The following is a 21,008-nucleotide window of genomic DNA, read 5'->3' on the forward strand; positions in this document are numbered from 1 at the left end:
TGTCAGGGCGCTGATGACCTCGACGTTGAGCGCCCATAAGCCCCAACACACACACACACACACACACACACACACACACACACACGCACACACACGCACACACACACTACGCTTACTAATGATAGCCTACGTTGGCCTACGATAGTTTTACAACTCTATTAGTTACCCTTCTAATCTTCAACTTTCTTCTGTTCTATAACATAATAAATGCTTACTTCTCTTCTTGACTGAACTCTTTCTCATTGCAACAAGATAATAAAGCAATATCCGGTAAGTACACTTCTAAAACGTCAATTCACACGTTCCTCTTGCCACACAATAAGAGTCCGCAGTGTTGCTTAGGCTGCGTAAACTCGCTAGCCCCTCTTCGGTGCTTCAAGTTTTACAGAAGCGAAGACGTTCCATATCTGAGCGTGAAAGTGCGTACGTTGTTACACGAATCCTCCAGATAAAAGCCGAAGCGCTCACTCACAAGTATCCTTTCATACTGGGAATATAATCTGTACGTGAGTTCTTCATAGATTCAGTGCCTCACCGACAAAGTGATTTAAAGGAGAAAAGTCTGGGAAAGGCAACATTGAAAAAACGTTATTCTAAAAATTTGTCATCAGTGTTTAGGAAGGTTCCTTGCTTTTTAAAAAACCTCATTATTAATAGCGAAATCGTGTTCAATCAGAGAATTGCATTACCCACAGGCATAGAAGTTATAAGTATTACGCTGGGGTCTCATGTACGTGCCAGGATGTAATCAACTCGATTGCATAACAACACAATTTCGATAACAATAGACGACATGGTTTTTAATGTGTAAGTATCACATTTTGCAAACATGGGTTCAGTACAAGAAATACACTCTGAGTTAAACTCATAGAATAGCGACATGCACAAATACATATGGCGATAGTATCACGTCCGCAACATATGAAAGGACAGTGCATTGGCGGAGCTCTCATTTCCACTCAGAGGATTCACGCAAAAAGATTTCCGACATGATTATGGCCGCACGACGAGAATTAGCAGACTTTGAATGCGGAATGGTAGATGGAGCCAGACGCACGGGACATTCCATTACGTAAATCGTTGTGGAATCCAGCACCCCGAGATCCACAGTGTCACGCGTGTGCCGAGAATACCAAATTTCAGGCACTGCCTCTTACCACGGACAGCGCAGAAGCCAACAGCCTTCGCTTAACGACCGAGAACCGTGCGTTTGCGTAGAGTTGTCAGTGCTACCGGACATTTTTCGAGCAAAACCTAAATTAATAACCCCAGAAATCGATGTGGGACATACTACTGACGTATCCGTTAGGACAGTGCGGCGAAATGTCGCTTTAATGGGCGATGTCAGTAGACGACCGACGGAAGTGCCTTTGCTAACAGCAAGACATCGCCTACAGCGCCTCTTCCAGGTTGCTGACTATATTGGTTGGACTCTAGACGCCTGGTAATGGTGGCCCGTGTGATGACCTCAACCCACGGGAAAAATAATCATCAAAATCTGAACTGTGAAGTTATCCAAAATTCTAGTTGGAAAACCACACTCTCTGTTATACTTCTCAATTGGTCACGATCCCACTTTGTTTACGAACTGAAAACTCTAATATTTACGAGAAACTGCTCTGAAATTAACCTGAACCAACTAAATTGTGTATATATTCTCTGAAACTTCAAAGACATCTAACACAATATCTGAAAGAAATTAGAAAAAGTGACAAAATTTCGTGAATCACACACAATACTGTTAATAATTGCATGAACACTGGGGGGGTTCACCATACATCTACCCACTTTTGAGTATAACCAGTGTCTCTTAATACTACGACTCCTAGCAATACAATATCAAAAACTTTTATTACTGGGTAAACAGTCCCTACGTGATTTGACAGCTGACATTTATAATTCACGCTCACGTCAGAAAATGCGGTAATAGCAGCTTTTACGTTATTGGTCAGAACGCAAGCAATTATGGCGGTCGCCGTAATTTTCGCGCGAAGCCATATTTCGCGACAAAATACTCTTATTAGTCACTGTCATATATCTAGTCCCACAACAATACATAAAACTACATAAAATAATTACAATAATTTTAACATGCAAGGAGAATTAGTTCTAATGACAGGAATAAGTTTATATTTACTGGTGTTTCAACAATGACTACCAGGCAACTTTTAATTCACTGATTGTAATTTTATTTTCGTTAGCAGAAAGCAAACATAAACTACACAAAGAATTTATTGGAATAGAGTCTGTAATTCTTATACTTTTAATAGAGAAAGGAAGTTTCTAGGTCAGGGGATCGCGTTCGGCGAAATCTCTTTAAGTTTTTGTTGCATACGAAGCGTTGCGTTGGGCAGCACGATGTCGGCGGGTTACGATGATGAGAGAAGGATACAGACAGTTCCGCTCGTTAATCTTCTCCGGCGAAACGCAAATAAAGTAATAAAGTTCCGGCACAGCTGTATCATTAACCCCGTGGTGATTAACAAACCACAAGACGACAGGATACGACCGTTGTTGAAAAGTCCTCTCTTTCAAAGTACATTACGTAGACATCGCTCGTTTTACACTTTATGCCCTGTCCGTGACGCTATCGTCCATAATTACACAGTTCGTCACATTCATATAGTCTTAGCCACGAATACACAGTTCATAGAATTGTTCTTGTGTGTGAAGCACACCGTAAACGATGTCCACTCTGTTCTCGCATTTCAAACTTCGACAACGTCACTGAAAGTCATATATATTGCACAGTTAATTAAAGTCTTCACTTTGACGGCTTGATAGAATGTGATAGACAACAGTTTCACCACCCAAACCAGTACCAGCAAAGTTAATTCGCATAAAAGCACTGTTCGTGTCGCCCACAACAAAGTATCGTTAGCGGCACTTTCACAGTCCGGTTTATTTGCTCTCAAAGTTCGCTGGCGATGGCATTACATGCCGCAGTGGTAATGAGAATTAACAATCTGATAGTTCGGTATCACTGTCCACACCATTGCGTATGCTTTTCATAAAACACAGTACTATTTTTCCGCGCATGCTTCACAGACACACCATGCACCATCCCCTCTAATACTCAACAACCTTTCGACTATCGATATCACTATCGCTGTCCCCTGTCTATAGATGTTATATCGTTATCGTAAATTACGTAGATCATTATAAATGTTATTGACTGCATTTTTCACAATTAATAATATTCCAAAAGAGAACTTTGCAAACTTTACCACAGGTACAAAGCAAGACACATATTTATCCATTGGCAAACGAAATAATCACAATTACATCTTCACATTTAAAAATTACAGAAGAATGTTATAACAATTAGAAATGCCCATATGAACAAAAGAAAAAGAATAGAAATCTAAAGACAATCACGAAAAAAAATTTTATATGCGTAATTAGCAATGCCTTCACATCCGGTCAGACAGTCCCAATTTCAGTTGGTGAGTGCTGATGCTAAAGCTCATGTATGGTGCAGACCTCACAGTGCCACGAATCCAGGTTGTCAGCAAGGCAGTGAGCCAGCTAGTGGTGGCTCCATAAGGACGTGGGCTCCAAGACGCCTCAGTTGTTGACAATAAATGTCAGCAGTGACGCTTAGACCTTTGCAAAGAACTTCGCAGTACACCACACCGTCGCTGCTCCATGAGATATATAAAATTATCTTTCGTGTATACGCGAATGTCTTTGTACAGGAAATTGCTACTTTGTCTGGGCTTAACCATACCCTTCTTTCTCTGATATTAGCATAAAGACACCATTTCTGATAAACAGTAACGATGTGAGATAGTAATGGTCAGTGTTGTTCACGAGCCAATGGACAACGAGCAAGCAGAGACAGGTATAAGGTCACCCGCAGATTTTTGTGATTTTGGTTTAGAGCGCGCGGCACACGCTCTCCCGGTTTTTGAACCTTCCTCATCGCATGCAAATGTCGCACGACAGGAATGATCACAATTCATTACATTTGCCAGTTCTCGAGTACACTCATATCGATCAATGTGGGCTATTACGTCGAAACGTTCTTTGTCAAACTCTAAGGTCTTCCAGAATATGGGGGTCACTAATGTCAAAATGGCAAGGCAAGAAGGCAAGAAAACCATTTTATTGCCGTGTTCTGTCCAGTGGCGTGATCACCATACAAGACGCTAATGTTTCTGGCTGCCTCCTATTGTACTCAAACAGCAGAATGTCTAGGAAATTGTCCGATTTCTCCACTTGGTACTACATTTTCTTGCGCTCACAGTTCCACTGACTATTCCCAAATAACAAAATTACAATATGTGAACCCAGATAGCAAAGGTGAACTACAAATGAAAGATGACAGTCGACAAATAAACCCTTGGCAACCGGAATACCAACATACAAAAGAAAAAAAGTTGTGCTCCAACCTAATAATGACGCCGAAAGAGTGATTACCTAATATATGCATACTACAACGAAGAATAAATCGTTAATGAACCCTCAAATATTCCATGATTGTAAAGGTTTGCAACAGTTACTCATTCACATCATCATGTTTGCGTCGTCCGCCACCGGTAGCTGAGTGGTTAGCTGGCACGGTATCTCATCGTGTTGGGTCAGAGGGTTAGCTGCCCTCCGTAATACAAGAAACTAAGTAAAAGGACCAACAGCGAACTTGAACGGGTGTCATGGGACGTCCGCCCCGAACAAATGCAACGAACAATGTCGAACAAAATGAGATTAAAAAAAAACAGTGGTTAGAGCGACCGAATGTCAATCCTAAGGGCCCGGGTTCGATTCCCGGCTGCGTCGGAGATTTTGTCCGCTCTGGGAGTGGGTGTTGTGTTGCCCTAATAATCATCATTTCATCCCCATCGACGCGCAAGTCGCCGAAGTGGCGTCAAACCGAAAGATTATTTTTATTTCTACGTCTTGAAATCAGTTTGCCTAAACTCACATAGTCTCATTAAACCCTGCAAGTCGTTGAGTAGAAGGCAGTGTGTCCCATGATCTGCTGCTGACTGTGCCTGGTGGGGAAGAAGTCCTTCCACGTTGTCCACCGGAGAAGTGTCGACTCACCTTCTGCCAAGGAAGATATGATCCCTGTTTGTTGTTGTCTTACCTCTGAGACTGCACAACTTCCTGCGAGCCAGTGAAATTGCTTTTTCAATATTCCGACAAGTGGTACAGTAGTAAATAAACGGACAATTTCTGAGTTAGTAACAGCTTTGCAATATTATCCTGCAGAAGAACGCAATTCTTAACAATTCTGTCTGATATCCCTTCTCTGCAGTCGTGTTTGCTCAACAGCCAATGCACTGGACTCCACGTTAGGAACCGAGCGAGGTGGCGCAGTGGTTAGCACACTGGACTCGCATTCGGGAGGACGACGGTTCAATCCCGCGTCCGGCCATCCTGATTTAGGTTTTCCGTGATTTCCCTAAATCGCTCCAGGCAAATGCCGGGATGCTTCCTTTGAAAGGGCACGGCCGACTTCCTTCCCCGTCCTTCCCTAATCCGATGAGACCGATGACCTCGCTGTTTGGTCTCTTCCCCCAAACAACCCATCCACGTTTGGATTTTATGGAAAGTAGCGTTCACAGTCCCTCAGTTAAATGACTACTGTAGATGAAGAGCTGCGCTACCTCGTTTCTCACGGTAGAGCATTGTAACTGCAGTCCCAATCTACTCTCTTATGGGAAGGACTTTCCATCACGAGAACAAAGTTCTTTCGTCAACACCTACGGTCGGCTGGCTCGGCTTGTTAAATCTGCAAGTTGGGCCAAACTTGGGTGTTCGTCACCACGTTATCCGATTTTCTCAAGAAGACGGCCACGCCTCACATAGTGTGAGGTGTACTTAGTGAATTTTTATGCAGCGAGCAGCAGGATGGACGCAAGGCCCAGATATTGCCCTGTCTCCATGGTTAAGCGGTCAGCCACACGGGTTACCTTCTGGTTCCTAAGCGAAAATGGTTCTCGTCCCAACGGACCGTATGAGACCTCAGCCTCGCCGTTCACCTGGGATTCTCTAACTCCAAGAAAATTACAGAACGAATTGCTTGCAGCTTCCACAAGTTTACAGAGAGAGAAGTAAGAAGAATTTACAGCCTAATCGCCAAAATCACAGAGGTTGCTTGCTATAAACATGAGCATAAATCAACTGACATCGCTCGAACTCGAACCAAGTGAACTTAAATAAATTATGGAAATATACATGAGACACGTCAGGCCAACAATTGATTGTTACGTATCAAACGGTTCAAACGGCTCTGAGCACTATGGGACTTAACATCTATGGTCATCAGTCCCCTAGAACTTAGAACTACTTAAACCTAACTAACCTAAGGACATCACACAACACGAGGCAGAGAAAGTCCCTGACCCCACCGGGAATCGAACCCGGGAACCCGGGCGTGGTGTCACGTATCAGCTGATACTATCGTTGGTTTGCACTTTGTATGTAAATCATCCATTTTGGGAAACTACAGCTCACGTTCACATTATATTCCATATCTTTCTGTTGATTCATTTATATCGTAGCAACTTTCCGATATAGTAATATAACAGAAACAACAATTACTATAACAAAACAGCCATACCTTTTTTCGTAGCGGCTGTCAGGTGCTCAACCAGTTCCTGTCCACACTCTTCGACCAGGTGGAACATGCGCTTCATCTTGCCGGAAGTGAAACCTGGCGTCAACACATTACGTAACATCTTCCACCTGTCGGAGGATACACATTTTTACTACACCTTCATACATACCTCACCAGATTTTACTTCTAAACAAATAACAAGGGATAGATGTCGAAGAAATTCGCCAGCTTTCTATCCTAAGTGACGCATATTCATTTCAGTCTTAAAAATTGGGCGGAAACACTACGTGTACTCCTGTTTTTTGCTTACTTCATATAGTAAGGTATATACTGCCTAACAAAAAAAGTGCAGCACCCACCGTGGGTGCCCCATTTTTTTTATGCGTCGATCAGTGTAGGAAACAATCTACTCGAATAATGAGGTCAGGAACATAACGCACATATTATCGTTATTTTTACATAGGATAAACGGGCTATTTCCATTATCTTAGATGTCTTTTGGCCGTGATCAAAATGGCTATGTGGATGGGTCGATGAGGATTAAATCTGGCAATAGTTCAGACTGCAGAAGCACAGATACTATATCAGGAACACAGAGCATCAATGATGTGTTGGAGTTCATCCTAACAGTTCTATCAGAACACAGAAAAAATAAGTACTGTACGCACAAGTTGCACAATTGTAGAGTCTGTAATGTGGACCATAGGCAAAGATGCATAAGTTGTGGAAAAACTTAAAATTACGAGTACGTACTGCTTTTATTTCATTGTTTCAGTAGACTATTTTTAAAACCTGTGGATTTCTATGACCAATATTAAACTGTGTAAATCTAACGATTATCTTTTTACCTTCACACATTTTATTATGTTTGAAACATTTAATTACATTCCCTAACTCTAAGCCGACCTTCCAATATCTACAAAAAGGACAAAATTTACAGTTTCTGATAATTGAAACGGAAGGTCGTTTATGTATGGTAAATCAGAAACAGAATAGGAGGCAAAATATTTAACCTGTGGCACACCATGTCCGATTACTTCTAATTTCGATTTCCCCTTGCTCTGTGATCGACACTTAACCAGTACACACTGAAATGAATACAACGTATATCAAAGCTCTGTTAATAGGTTACGGGGCGAAAATCTGCATGTATTATTTCAATTCTTCTGTACTCCTGTGGCAAATTGGATTTCGAACAGTTTGGAAGCTCGTATGAGCCTAAATGGCATTATCGTATCTCAGCAAAACATTTCAGCATTAGGGTGATATAAGCTTTCTTTATCTTATCTCAACAAAACATTTTAGCGATTGGAGTGATATAACTTTCGGATGACGTAACTTATTCAAGTCACCTTAAGAACAGAGAATTAAAAATTTAGATGAATTTACATTAAAATCGTTCCACTACTGAATTTATCTCAGTGTAAACCGTTTATGGCTACAGATATCCGTACAAAAACAACTAGATTTATGTTTATGCCGGTGTTTAACACTGCAGAAACGTATTGGTCCTTACTTTGTACGTTACTTGTGTCTATTCATCTGGTTGTAAGCACTTCATCAACATGTTTAATGTGATAAAAGATGCTTCCAGAGAAAGTATTATGCGGTAGATGACTTCATGTACGGTGTTTGTTCTAACTTGGGACAACTAAATACCTCGAAACTGGCGCATGGTATGAAAACAATGTTTTACGTGAAAATTCAATATTAGCAAAGGGAACATCAGTCTGTGCTACAACTGGCCACCTCCTAACCACAGCTCGTGCTTGGCGGGCAGGGTCAGCTTTGTATTTTCAAATGGGAACCACCAATTTTTATCGCATATTCGGATTCTGCCTCAAAGTATACGTACGGTTTACTCAGACCGTTGGTTCCCATTTGCGCTAGGTGGAACCGTAATCGACAGATATCAAGTATGCTGATTTTGAAAAAGAGAACCGTTACGTTTAATTCTACATTTCATTTGCGGTGTAAATATAAACGTTTGTGTTACAACGGTTGATATTGATACTCGAAATTTACTTTAGCATCTCAAATGTGATTCTACAGTACAATATGGTTAGTCGTTTCAATGTCTGGTTACAAACTACATTTCCCTTGATCCAGGAACACCGATGTCAATGTAATGGTTTTGTTGCCAGCAGAGTGCTTGATATCCGTGAGACCCCTAGCCTCTCACCGTTGGACTGCTTAATTCTGGCCAGTCCCCTTTCCTCTCACCACTGAATGCTTGAATTTGGTGAGTGCCCTTGCCTATCACCATTGAGGTGACTATCCATGACAGTTGCGCCTGTCACTGAATTTATGGACATTTTACCTTATTACAATGGTTGTTGTTTCATTCCGCCGGTTAGCCGAGCGGTCTAAGGCGCTGCAGTCATGGACTGTGCGGCTAATCCCGGCGGAGGTTCGAGACCTCCCCCGGGTATGGGTGTGTATGTTTGTCCTTAGGATAATTTAGGTTAAGTAGTGTGTAAGCTTAGGGACTGATGACCTTAGCAGTTAAGTCCCATAAGATTTCACACGCATTTGAACATTTTATTCCACCGATAGTCGCATAGCGGCAAGTACAAGAGTTACGGCGTTGGATGGAAACACATACGGAAATCAGTCAATCTGATGGTGGGGTTCGAGGGCGGCCACCGAAATCAAGCATTCCGACGGTTTCGGTAGTCACCACTGTCAACTTCGCAGGGAACAGAAAACTACGTTACCATACATGTAGCTTATTTGCCATAAACGTCAATCTCAGCCCATATTATTAACTACTGTACAATAGCGTTTGTGACACTCAAGTAACGTTTGAACACAAATATCAGCCGTTAGAACACAAAGGTTTACATTTATTAGGTTGGTACACAAGTTCGTAGGTTTCCCATTAGTTAAATACACACAATACATACAAATAACACAGACTTTAGTCGTCAATGATATCTTCTCCTTCACTATTTGCAACAATCTGCCAGTGCTGGGTAACTTTCCGATTCCACTGCTGTAGAAATCACCTGGTTTTGAAGAGAAGAACCTGTCAAGCCATGTTCGGAGCGCCTTTTCGTCCGGAAAGGAAATTCCTTGAAGGCTGCTTGGTAGAGAGCGGAAAAGATGACAATCTGAGATCGCATGATCACGTGGATAACGTGGGTGCGGAATGACTTTCCAACCTACCTCTTCTATAATGTTTATGTCAGTTTAACACAATGTAGGCGGGCGTCACCACAGAGTAGCATCACTTCAGCAGTCTTCCTGGCCGTTGTTCTTGGATTACGTCGCAAGTCGTCTCAATTGTTAAAATGGATGTCAGGGGTGATGATTACACCTTGGGGAAGTTCACTGTGGCTCAAATGGCTCTGAGCACTGTGGAACTTAACGTCTGAGGTCATCAGTCCCCTAGAACTTAGAACTATTTAAACGTAACTAACCTATACACCATTTCTCGTCACCAGTAACGATACAGGGTAGGAATAATAGGTGTTGTTCACGAAGCAATTGATTACGAGTAAGCAGAGATGCACATATGGCCACCCGCCAATTTTTTCTGATTTTGGCTTAGAGCATGCGGTGCCGATTTTTTAATCTTCCTCGTCGCCTGAATATGCCGCACGAAGGTGAAATTGTCACAGTTCATCACATATGCCACTTCTCGAGTACAATGACGTGGGTAATTGTGGACTAAGGCGATGGAACGACCTTCATCAAACGCCCAAGGGCTTCCTGAATGTGTAGAGTTACTAAAGTCAAAACGAACCTCCTAGAAACGAGAAAATCATTTTCTTTCCACGTACTGTCCAATGGCGTTATCCCCACACACGTCGAAAATGTGTCTGGCTGCCTCCATTGCTGTCGCCGAAGAAGATGTCGGAAATGTTCCGATTTATCCACTTGGCATACTATTTTATAGCGTACACAGCCCCCACTCACTATTTCCAAATGATAAAATGACAATATGTAAACTGAAATAGAAGCAGTGACCTACAAATAACAAAGGACAATCGATAAATGAACCCTTAGCAACCGGGATACCAAGATGCAAAACAGAAGCGCTACCAACTTATGCACCAACATAATACGTCGTAAATGAAACGTAGACTCAAATGCCTCGGTTGGCCTGGGTGGCCAAGCGGTTCTAGGCGCTACAGTCTGGAACAGCGCGACTGCTGCGGTCGCAGGTTCGAATCCTGCGTCGGGCATGGATGTGTGTGATGTCCTAGTTAGGTTTAAATAGTTCTAAGTTCTAGGGGACTGATGACCTCAGAAGTTAAGTCCCATAGTGCTCAGAGCCATCTGAACCTCGGTTGTCAATTGCAAAAACAGGCACACTTGATATGTGTCGATTACAGCGGCATCTGCTACGAGTGAGAAATAAAGGGTTGAGTAAGCAATGCATATATTTTGGCGTATAATCTGAATGTGAAGAAAATATGGGCTGTATACCGTTTGAAAATACAAAGTTGACCCCACCCATGCTGGAGGGGCGGTTATGAAGTGGTTGGTTGTAGCACAGACACATGTCTTTAATGCGTATTAGCTTTACACCTAGAATGTTTCTTCAAACCATCTGTCGTTTTCGAGATTTTGGGTTGTCTCAAGTTAAAACAAACTCCCTGTATGCATTTAGGACGAAAATAAATAATCTTTCCTAATTTTAGATTACTAATATACACGTGTAAGTCTTCCATTTAGAATACTCAAGTAGACTGTAATTTTTCCATTTAAAGTATGCTTATAAATAAATAGCATTCTGGGCAAAACTTTTGCTCGGCATCGTTTTGATGCTGTGACTTGTGCAAACTAACTGAAATAATTGTACTTCTTAACTTGGACCGTTGACAGCGAAGATTGACCGCCCGCCCACGGAGTAGTCAGTTTCCGGTATGGTAAAATTCAGCCGGTAGAAGGAGGAAAAATCTGAGGCCAAGACACGGCCCACGAGCTCGGGGTCCTTGACCATCAGGAGCGGCTGATCGAAGGCGAACATTCCCATGAAGGGCTCGTCCCCTGCCCGCAGGTAGCACTCGTATATGGGCTCCCCCATGTGCTGGCGGCCCGTCACGACGCCGCCCATGTTGCCGACGACCAGCGTCGGCTTCATGTAGGGCACCCCGAGCTTCCTCCAGAGAGAGTAGTGGCGCGTCGTGTACCAGTAGAGCAGCGGCAGCAGCACGAGCAGGCCGTCCAGCACCCAGCTCCCAGTCACCAGCGCCATGGTTGTCCCGCGGTCCGGCTGCTGCTGCAGACAAGAGAACGCACACAGTCAGCGCTGTAGGCCGTTACGATGCACAAACCCTCTCCTCCCCTCCCCTCCCCACCCACCCTTCAGGTTGTTGACCACTCCGCTTCTGTAGATACGCCGGCATGCTTTGACACAATAGCGTGTATAGACAAAGAGCAAAACGTACACTACTGGCCATTAAAATTGCAACACCAAGAAGAAATACAGATGATAAACGGGTATTCATTGGACAAATATATTATACTAGAACTGACATGTGATAAATTTTCACGCAATTTGGATACATAGATGCTGAGAAATCAGTACCCAGAACAACCACCTATGGCTGTAATAACGGCCTTGATACACCTGGGCATTGAGTCAAATAGAGCTTGGATGGCGTGTACAGGTACAGCTGCCCGTGCAGCTTCAACACGATGCCACAGTTCATCAATAGTAGTGACTGGCGTATTGTGACGAACCAGTTGCTCGGCCACCATTGACCACACGTTTTCAATTAGTCAGAGATCAGGAGAATGTGCTGGCCAGGGCAAAGTCGAACATTTTCTGTATCCAGAAAGGCCCCTTCAGGACCTGCAACATGCGGTCGTGCATTATCCTGCTGAAATGTAGGGTTTCGCAGGGATCGAATGAAGGGTAGAGCCGCGGGTGGTAACACATCTGAAATGTAACGTCAACAGTTCAAAGTGCCGTCAATGCGAACAAGAGGTGACCGAGACGTGTAACCAATGGCACACAATACCATCACGCCGGGTAATACGCCAGTATGGCGATGACGAATACAAGCTTCCAATGTGCGTTCACAGCGATGTCGCCAAACAAGGATGCGACCATCGTGATGCTGTAATCAGAATCTGGATTCATCCGAAAAAATGTCGTTTTGCCATTCGTACACCCAGGTTCGTCGTTGAGTACACCGTCGCAGGCGCTCCTGTCTGTGATGCAGCGTCAAGGGTAACCGTAGCCACGGTCTCCGAGCTGATAGTCCATGCTGCTGCAAACGTCGTCGAACTGTTCGTGCAGATGGTTGTTGTCTCGACTGCTAGTGATACGATGCCGTTGGGATCCAGCACGGCGTTCCGTAGTACCCTCCTGAAGCCACCGATTCCATATTCTGCTAACAGTCATTGGATCTCGACCAACGCGAGCAGCAATGTCGCGATACGATAAACCGCAATCGCGATAGGCTACAATCCGACCTTTATCAAAGTCGGAAACGTGACATTACGCATTTCTCTTCCTTATACGAGGCATCACAACAACGTTTCACCAGGCAACGTTGTGTATGAGAAATCGGTTGGAAACTGTCCTCATGTCAGCACGTTGTAGGTGTCGCCACCGGCGCCAACCTTGTGTGAATGCTCTGAAAAGCTAATCATTTGCATATCACAGCATCTTCTTCCTGACGGTTTAATTTCGCGTGTGTAGCACGTCGTCTTCGTGGTGTAGCAATTTTAATGGCCAGTAGTGTATAATCACCGTTACATCTCCATCTATATACATACTCCACAAGCCGCTGTACGGTGCATTTCGGAGGTTACCCTGCACCACTACTACTGCACTAAAGTGACCGTCTCGGAAATAGGCACCTCAAGGTCGTCTCACAGTCCTACATCATTGGCAATACACTGCAAAGTTGCGTCGATCTTTATACTACCTCAAGTGTTGCTTAGATTGACCACCCTCTGTAATGCTCGACCATCCCTGTCCATCACTGTATGAGATCTGTCGTGTCGTGGTTTAGCTGTGGCTGTTCCCTCGCGTTTACACTTCACAATTACATCACAAACAGTCGACTTGGGTGGCATCAGAAGGGCTGAAATGCCGCTGTTTGGTTTGTTAATCAGGTGTCATCCAATGGCTGGCCCACATTCCAAGTTCCTGAGTTCTCTTGACAGCTCCACTCTGCTGCCACTGGTTCTTTACTATCAACAGAACACTTCGTACCTCCTTTCGTATTGGCAGACCCGCATCTTGTGATATCTGGTGTTGAATTCGACGGTACACGGGAGTACCGGGATACTTTTGATCAGATAATGTGTGCGTACGGAACTATTTAAAACGGAACGGCCGCGCGGGATTAGCCGAGCGGTCTAGGCGGTGCAGTCATAGACTGTGCGGCTGCTCCCGGCAGAGGTTCGAGTCCTCCCACGGGGATGGGTGTGTGTGTTTGGTTCAAAGGGTTCAAATGGCTCTGAGCACTATGCGACTTAACTTCTGAGGGCATCAGTCGCCTATAACTTAGAACTAATTAAGGACATCACACACATCCATGCCCGAGGCAGGGTGCGAACCTGCGACCGTAGCGGTCACTCGGTTCCAGACTGTAGCGCCTAGAACCGCACGGCCACTCCGGCCGGCGGTGTGTGTGTGTTTGTCCTTAGGCTAATTTAGGTTAAATAGAGTGTAAGCGTAGGCACTGATGACCTTAGCAGTTTAGTCCCATAAGATCTGACACACATTTGATCATTTGAAAACGGAACGACGACAAAAAACAAATCACAGGAAAGCGAGATGCCAGAAGGATATCCGTTAGAAGAATCCTCAGAATTCCACTCGCGAATGACGTAGCATACCAAAACCCTCGCTCTACCGGTACTTGAATAGTGTTCGGTAGTCTGGCACCCATGCCTCAAAGGACTGATAGATGAAATGGAGAAGATCCAAAGAAGAGCAGCACGTTTCGTGACAGGTTCGTTTAGTTTGTGCGAAAGCGTCACAGAGATGCTGATACAACTCTAGTGGAAGACGATACACGAGAAGCGTTGCGGGTGACGCCGTCGTTTACTGTTAATATTTCGAGAGCGAACGTTTCTAGATGAGTCAGTCACTACAGACAAGAGCTCTCACGGATGCTCACCAACAATGGGAAGTGGGGAGGTGATAGCGTTAGGCTAAGTACCCTTCGTCGTATGCCTTAAAGTTCCTAGCGGAGTTAGATGCAGTTTCAGTGAGCCGCTCGTCCGCTTGTCGATATGATTAATCGCGTAAGGCCACAGTTCAAGGTCGGAACACAGTTGCGAATCACCAACCTGCAGTAAATATTAGTCTATGTTAGGTTGGTGCATACGTTCGTGGCCTTTTTGTTTTGCATGTTGGTATTTCGTTTGGTGTGTGTTTATTTATTGAATCCCATTCTTTATTTGTAGTTTACTGTTCCCATTTGAGTACCTATATTGTCATTTTGCCATTTGGAGATAGTGTGTGGAGCCGTGGACGTAGAAAATGGAGTGCCAAGTGTCGGAATATTTCCGAGGCATTCCTCTGATTGAATTCGGTAGAGGGGTAACAGCAGCAGAAGCAACAAGCAGTATTTGCGCCATATATGGTGATAATGCCACTGCACAGAGCACGGCAAGAAAATGGATCTCTTTTTTTAAGGAGGATCGTTTGACAGTAGTGACTCTGCACGACCCTCAGGGCTTGATATCGCTAGACGCATTAGTCCGCAATGATTCACGTCAGTGTACTCCAGGTCTGGCAGATGTGACGAACTGTGATCGTACCACCGTCGTGCGACATTTGCATGCGATGAGGAGGTTTCTAAAACTGTAGTGTGGTTACTGCATGCTCTAAGAGAAAATCACGAAAAACGGTGGGTGGCCATATGTGTGTTCCTGATTGTTCATCATCAATTGGCTTGTGAACAACACCGTTACTGGTGACGAGAAATGGTGTCTTTATGCTAACATAATGGAAATAAAGGAATGAATGAGCCCAAACAAAGCAGCAACTCCCTGTACAAACATCAGAGGGCATCTGGTGAAACTGCGGCGGTGTGGTGTACTACGAAATACTTCCCCGACGTGTAACCACCATCGCTGACATTTATTCTCAACAAGCGAGACGATTTTCAGACGTAATGCAAGAACAACGACCAGGAAGACTGCGTGAAGTTATGCTATTCTACGACAACGCCCGCCCGCATTCTGCTAGACTGATAAACACTACACACGAGATGCTTTGGGAAGTCATTCCGCACCAGCCTTATTCACCTGATCTTGCGCCCTCAGATTTTCACCTTTTCCTCTCTCTACCGAACAGCACTCAAGGAACTTCCTTTCTGTATGAAAATGCCCTCCGAACCTGGCTCGACGACTTCTTCGCCTCAAGACCAGGTGATTTCTACAACAGCGGAATAGGGAAGATACCCCAGCATTGGCACACTGTTGTAAATAGTGAAGGAGAATATATTATTGATGACTAAAGTATCTGAGACGTGTATCTGTTGTGTTTATTAAACTTATGGAAAAACGCTGACTGTGCGACTGGTCTCGGCGGAGGTTCGAGTCCTAAAAAAAAATGGCTCTGAGCACTATGGGACTTAACATCTATGGTCATCAGTCCCCTAGAACTACTTAAACCTAACTAACCTAAGGACAGCACACAACACCCAGTCATCACGAGGCAGAGAAAATCCCTGACCCCGCCGGGAATCGAACCCGGGAACCCGAGCGCGGGAAGCGAGAACGCTACCGCACGACCACGAGCTGCGGACTTCGAGTCCTCCCTCGGGCATGGGTGTTTGTGTTTGTCCTTAGGGTAATTTAGGTTAAGTAGTGTGTAAGCTTAGGGACTGATGACCTTAGCAGTTAAGTCCCATAAGATTTCACACACATTTGAACATTTTTTTTTTTTTTTGAAAAACGCTGCGAAGATATGCACAAACCCAATAATCCCTTAGAAGTGCGCAGTGTCTCACTTTATGGATTGGATTGGATTCGATTGTTTTGGGGGAAGAGACCAAACAGCGAGGTCATCGGTCTCATTGGATTAGGGTAGGACGGGGAAGGAAGTAGGCCGTGTCCTTTTAAAGGAACCATCCCGGCATTTGCCTGGAGCGATTTAGGAAAATCACGGAAAACCTAAATCAGGATGGCCGGACGCGGGATTGAACCGTCGTCCTCCCAAGTCTCACTTTATATCGTGCTGCTGTGTCTTCACATACCGATTAAGCTTGCGCACTGGTAAGACGCTGAACACGTCCGTGATTTTCCTAAATTTCTTAAGCCGAATGCTTGCTGGGTTGCGCCCATTGAAAGTGCATGCTGGATTTTTTTCCCATCCTTCCCGAATCCGACCTTCATCTCGAATGACCCCAACGTCGACGGCACGTTGAAGTTCAATCTTCCGCCCTTTCTCATGTACGTAGCTTCTTATGTAGGTAGCTACCAACCCCTGTCCATCGGGGGCATACAATGTTAAGGAGAAAATTGCACCATAGAAATGAGTGAAAGTAGAGTACCATAACCGGCAACAGATACCACAACAAAAGGGAGTGGGAGAGGCTCGTTTTCTGAGATAGTGGCGCAGACTTAACGTCAGTATTGACTTAACATCAGTATTGGAAGTACGTGAAGTGAAGTGAAGAACATCGTGCGGACAATAGTTGTTCAATCTGAAATTTCTTGTCTAGCAGACTTTACTGGTGAAGACTTTAGAGCTCACAGGGACGTGACAAATTACCTGGAGAGAAAATGCCCAGATTTTTTTGCATACATATACTGACGGATGTAAAACAAACGAGGGAGTTGGTTGTGCATATTATTTCTTTAGGTCACAGATAGCTAAGCAGTTTTTTATTGGCAGCATTTAGTACTATTTATTCACTAGAAGTAACAGCAATAAAAAAAACAGCTAAGTTTCAAACTGGAAAAGTGAACGGAATACTAAATTCGACTGACTCCAAAAGTGCTTTTGAGCAGTTGGAGCGTCGAAAGTGGAAGCCTGGTAACAGCTATGTTTTTGATGTGGTACAATTAATAACAAAGGCCAACAAAGAAAATAAATCTGTTCATCTAATGTGGGTAAAGGGACACTCAGGTATGCGGCATAACGAAATAGTAGATACTCTTGCTAAAAGAAAAGGTATCAAAGAAGGGGACCCGCTGTTTATAAAGCTTCCACACTGTGACTTTGTATATGTGTCAAAGAAAGAGGCATACGAGCAATGGGAGGCCCAGTGGCAGACACTGGAGCAGAAAAATGGTTTTTCGTTCGCTTCAATACAGCGTACTATACTAACGAAACCGTGGAACGCCAAAAAAAATCTCCCAAGAAGATATGTAACATTAGTTATCAGAATAAGGTTGGGACACGAATGTTTCCCTGTTAGAGTCACAGATTCTCCCACTTGTAGTGAACATGCAGAAGCGAAGAAGATCATCATGTAATATTGGGATGTTACAAATATATACCACATCAAATAAACTGCGAGAAAAGCTTCTAAAAATGAAGATGCTCTAACAATACCACAACATGCAAAGTAGGTTAGAAATCAGATTAATAATGTTGCTCACGCAGCATATGTTCGCTTTATCGGGCAACAACAAAGTTATTGACTGTTGATGGTATCGTCAGAATGGAAATAATGGAGTCACTGTAACAAAGTCATTAATTTTGGCACTTATCTTGAATGGATTCCCATGTAGATTTCGTCGATGTTGTTATGGCTCATCTTGTTGATTCTAGGGTGATTCCACTTTGACTGCTAGAAGGTCCATACCTGTATTTTAGCAATATTTGAAGACCTAACAAATGCGTTTTTCAGGAAATTCTTAATGATCAAACAATCCCAGATCAGAACAATGGCACGGTAGAAATAATTTTTGACTTGGTGTTCACGATCCACATTTTTATTTAACTTCTTGTAAATTCACATATACTTCTTCTTAATTGTCACATCATCAAGAAAACAGTTTTGTATCAATCTTCATGTATTTAATTTCCACTTTAACCAAACACAAGACTTGACTGTTCTTTCACAAAGCGAAATAACAACTTAACTTCTGCAAAGTGAAACAAAGACTGCTCTGTGCGCATTCCCACCAAAACGGTTACAAGTAAGTCAAAGATTATGACAGTCTCAAACAAATGAATACATACAAGAACCATATCACTGTAATATATCGATACATCGGAGTACCTATACATTAATAAAACCAAATGTGAATATTGTCACAAAAATATGTCTGTTACATCGCAGAAAAGTAGTACGATATTACTGTTTGGAGCGCCGTAATGGTCACGTAAATAAAGAACCATTACAATGCCAACAAATATTGAAACACTGACGAGTGAGAACAACCTCAAAATTGAGAGTTCAATAGTACGTTATGTACAAGAGGTAGATATAGATCTCGGACATATTAACTGCTGAATTTGTGATCTTTTTGTACAAAATAGTTGTGTTTTTGAAATTTAGTTGTTGTCCCTAACATAAGCAGTTGTAATGGCTGTACTGGTTGCTGTAAAAACCATTGAATTTAATTAATTAATCCTGGGAGGAAGGCTCTTGCAACGACAGACTTTAGAAGGAGTAGCTGAACACTCACTGAATGTTTTCCGTTTTTTTTCATGACGGAACCTGACAGTAATATTAAATACTAAACACTTTCATGATGTTTGTTTGATAACTAACAGTTTCTCAGGTTCTTAGATAATAGTCATTTGACAACTAAACACCCCTACCACAGATAAGAAAATGCAACCTACGCAGATACCACTGATACAGATAAGGAAAAAACTTTTTTTTACTGTTTCCTGTCTGCGTGTTATGGCCTGAAGAGGTTTTGCTAGCCTGGTCAAATATCGGGTTCCCGATGTTGTCGGTTGTTTTACACAAATGTTTTACACCATCAGTTGTTTTACAGCTGTTTGGAAATCAGCTCCTCTGGTTTCTAATTTAGTCAGCACGACGACCATTTCTGATCGATTAAAAATGCTGAGTATAAAGTTTCAACTTCTCCGTCACTGCACAAAAGTAGCTTCATGTAGATCAGCGGACTTTTTTTGAAAAAAACAAGGAGTAACCTGATAAATCGGTCACGTGTCAGAAACGGTTGTGAGTCCATATAAGGGCGAAACTCGACTGTGGAAGAGGAAATCCGGTACCTAGAACCGAAATTCCATTATCGTTATTGTATTTTTTACATGTCTAACCAGAAGTGGTATAGGAAAATCGTTTCATGATGAAGCATTTTGGGAACTACACGTAAACATAGCGACAGAGCATCTGCTAAGGAAAGTGCTACGTCTTATATATGTTATATTTAACAAGAAAATAAACATTTTTGTGTTTTGTGAAAATCGGTACATTTTAACAAAATGTTTTAGATAGAGTTGAATTTATAATCCCAATCTCAAATTTGCATAATAAATTTAATATAATAGAGGGGAAAGACAAAACTGTCTTTTATCATTTAACCCCAAGCTGGCCATTATGTATCACACGTTTTCTGATTTCAAATGTTTTGTAAGAAAAGTATTAACTCATAAGAAACTTTGGGATTAGAATGCATAAAGAAACCACTTTGTGATGTGTGTGAAACGAAAGTTGTGTGGTAAAATAAAACAGCAAGAAGTAGACAATTACAGGAGAAAGCCACAAACGAACTAAAATCATCAGCTACCACAGGACATTGATTTATATCACTGGGACAAATGGGAAATCTGTGCTGAGCTGGGCTTCGAACCTGGTCTCCTGCTTGCTAGACAGTTGCGCAGACCAGTATGCCATCCAGACCCAGTGGTCACCACAACCACAACACGGACTACCCTAGCACACTTCCAGTCAGACCCAAATTCTCGACTTATACCACACACTACTGATATAGTAATCCTGCTCATTAGTCTCTCTACACGCATCATCCCGCAATTACCGTAAGAGTTCTAGCCTGGAGTTCATCTGCACTGAGGGATGTTTGGCTGTAATCTCCTTAATTATGTATGTAATGTATGTTCTTTCAGACACGTTCGAATGAACAGACATCACATACATATAATTACAAGTAACCTCCAGGACGAGACATTTAGCTCCGTTTCACTCTAGCCCTTACTGTTGTTCAATCTGACGTCGCCGTTACAATGCATTGCGCCAGTCCGGCGTGAACACTCACCGTTGTTGTCTACGAGTGGAGTCTGGGCACTGAAGCGATGGACCACTGTGTCTTATGGATGCACAGCTCTCGCCTTATATACTGTAAGAGCGAGCGCGTGCAGATAACCGAGTTCACCATGACGCATCAGTTGTCAGCTGTCCACTATCAGCGACGTAAGTGGCTGGCGGCAGAGCTTGCGTACGTTCCACCACGTGTCGATAACAGGAAATAAGTCCCACATGTTTTACTGTAACACAGCGCTCTAGCTATACCGGCAGAAGGTCCTTGAACTAATTTCGCGATCTATTAAATCCTGGAGGAATCTCGCAAG

General features: G+C 43.2%; 1 protein-coding gene across 2 annotated transcripts in view; it reads right to left on the reverse strand.

Annotated features, from left to right (window-relative positions):
* The window catches only part of LOC124711649 (cytochrome P450 6j1-like), a 38,428-nt gene extending 17,659 nt beyond the window's left edge, over positions 1–20,769 (reverse strand). The window contains exons 1-3 of one of the 2 annotated variants that reach the window (XM_047241836.1): positions 20,696–20,769; positions 11,383–11,792; positions 6,569–6,693 (exon numbers count right to left, since the gene is read on the reverse strand). In XM_047241836.1, the coding sequence (XP_047097792.1) occupies positions 6,569–6,693; positions 11,383–11,771 (514 nt within the window). In that variant the 5' untranslated portion in view covers positions 11,772–11,792; positions 20,696–20,769. Of the gene's footprint in view, positions 1–6,568; positions 6,694–11,382; positions 11,796–20,695 lie in introns of both variants that reach the window. The other variant, XM_047241835.1, reaches the window with a different exon arrangement.
* Positions 20,770–21,008: the final 239 nt, after the last annotated feature.

Source organism: Schistocerca piceifrons, chromosome 8 (assembly GCF_021461385.2).
Source record: "Schistocerca piceifrons isolate TAMUIC-IGC-003096 chromosome 8, iqSchPice1.1, whole genome shotgun sequence".
NCBI classification, from domain to species: domain Eukaryota; kingdom Metazoa; phylum Arthropoda; class Insecta; order Orthoptera; family Acrididae; genus Schistocerca; species Schistocerca piceifrons.